This window comes from Aplysia californica, unplaced genomic scaffold, assembly GCF_000002075.1.
Source record: "Aplysia californica isolate F4 #8 unplaced genomic scaffold, AplCal3.0 scaffold00519, whole genome shotgun sequence".
Lineage (NCBI taxonomy): Eukaryota > Metazoa > Mollusca > Gastropoda > Aplysiida > Aplysiidae > Aplysia > Aplysia californica.
Window position 1 is genome coordinate 293,125 of NW_004797789.1, and position 2,063 is coordinate 295,187.

General features: G+C 42.7%; 1 protein-coding gene across 1 annotated transcript in view; it reads left to right on the forward strand.

Annotated features, from left to right (window-relative positions):
• LOC101856455 (carboxylesterase NlhH) overlaps positions 1 to 2,063 on the forward strand; it is a gene marked incomplete at its 3' end in the record, with an annotated part of 7,332 nt that overhangs the window by 1,775 nt on the left and 3,494 nt on the right. Inside the window, 1 exon segment of the mRNA XM_005106214.2 lies at positions 1,358 to 1,468. Within this exon segment, the coding sequence (XP_005106271.2) occupies positions 1,358 to 1,468 (111 nt within the window).

A 2,063-nucleotide genomic window follows, 5' to 3' on the forward strand; every position in this document is an offset into this window, starting at 1 on the left:
CACACACATACAAACACGCACACGCACACGCACACACACACACACACGTACACACACATACACACACATACATACACACATACACACACGCATACACTCACACACACACACACACACACACACACACAGTACACACACACACACCACTTGAGGAAAATAGTACCCTAACTTTTTGTCTGAGTATTCATTTCATTAAACTTTGTTCTCAATTTTTCCACTTTTATTATTCCAATCTTTTCACATTGTGGAAACCATTCTTTTTCATAGTTTGTTGTTTGTTGTCTTTTTTTTTTGGCTAGCTGTTTAATATGTACCAAGCCCAAAATTTGAATTAAGATAAGATAAGATAAGGCAAGATAAGATAAGATAAGACTTTATTATTCCAGAGGGAAATTTTTCTTGGCTGTATAGGACCGTAAGAACACATGCAGGTATACATAAAGATATAAATAATATATTACTCTCATTAGAGTTCAGTATGGAAAGAGAAGTAAAGCTAACAAAATGTACATTTTATATCAGATCAGACGCATCATTCAACCTCATGTAGGAATGTAACTGCAAGATTTTCAAATTCTAGAGTTATATCATATATACTCCAAAGAGCAATACACATGACATTGATGCTTATTCTGACAATAGCCTTTAATAATGCTGGAGATCTGTAAGAGCCTCGTCGCCACTGGGCAGAGCCGGAAGTATAAGAAAAATCCTGTTTCTCCGTCAATATTATCAGTTGCATGAGCTCTAGAAATAATATTTTGTCGAAATTCAAAATCTGAAGCAAGAAAGAACAACAACATAATATCTAGTGAAGTTATATCTCTCGTGTAAAATTTTGCTTTCTGATCAGCCTAAGTACATTTTCAAAGCTTGCAGACAAGTCGCATTGTATCATAATTTGTGTGTGGCGTCGGTAGCCTAGTGGTTTGGCTACCAGACTCGTAATCGTGAGATTGCGGGTTCGGGGGTTCGAGCCTCAGCTCGGTCCGACGTCGTGTCCTTGGGAAAGACACTTTACACGAACTCCCCCCCCCCCTCCTGGCTTGGTCCTATCGGAGACGGACGGTAAACTAGGAGGTCCCGCCTCTTAAATAACCTAATAGTGTTGATAGGGGTGCCAAACTCATAACATTTCACCATTTTTTAGATCCAAGAGATACAATCCTGCATTCAAACTCGAAGATGCCAAGATATCTCTCAACCTGTATGAACTTTCAGGGAATTCAACGTGGGGGTCGGTGGTTGGCGGGTGCTCTAGCGTGGTTTGCTTCTTCTTTCCTATCATAATTTGTTGTATTCTAAGCTAAGCCAACATCACTTTTAATTCTTGATCATTTTCATTGATTTATTGTAGATAAACGCCCGGGAGCTGTTGGGCTATGGCAGCTTTGCGCAGGATATCCGGTCCTACCAGATGCCCCTGGGCGAGGGCTCTCTGTCGTCTGCCTCTTACGGGGATGTGGATGTGAGTCGATTGTTTGCTGCTGGTTTAGTTGACGGTCTACCTCGAAACCCGTCTGATAACTGGTTTAGTTGATGGTCTACCCCCAGACCCGTCTGATAAATGGTTTAGTTTACGGTCTACCACCAGACCCGTCTGATAACTGGTTTAGTTGACGGTCTACCCCCAGACCCGTCTGATAACTGGTTTAGTTTACGGTCTACCCCAGACCCGTCTGATAACTGGTTTAGTTTACGGTCTACCACCAGACCCGTCTGATAACTGGTTTAGTTGACGGTCTACCCCCAGACCCGTCTGATAACTGGTTTAGTTTACGGTCTACCCCAGACCCGTCTGATAACTGGTTTAGTTTACGGTCTACCACCAGACCCGTCTGATAACTGGTTTAGTTTACGATCTACCCCCAGACCCGTCTGATACACCAGACCCGTCTGATAACTGGTTTAGTTGAAGGTCTACCCCCAGACCAGTCTGATAACTGGTTTAGTTTACGATCTACCCCCAGACCCGTCTGATACACCAGACCCGTCTGATAACTGGTTTAGTTGAAGGTCTGCTATGATGTTTATGGTTTTGCATGTGGAGTGTGGAGATTAGG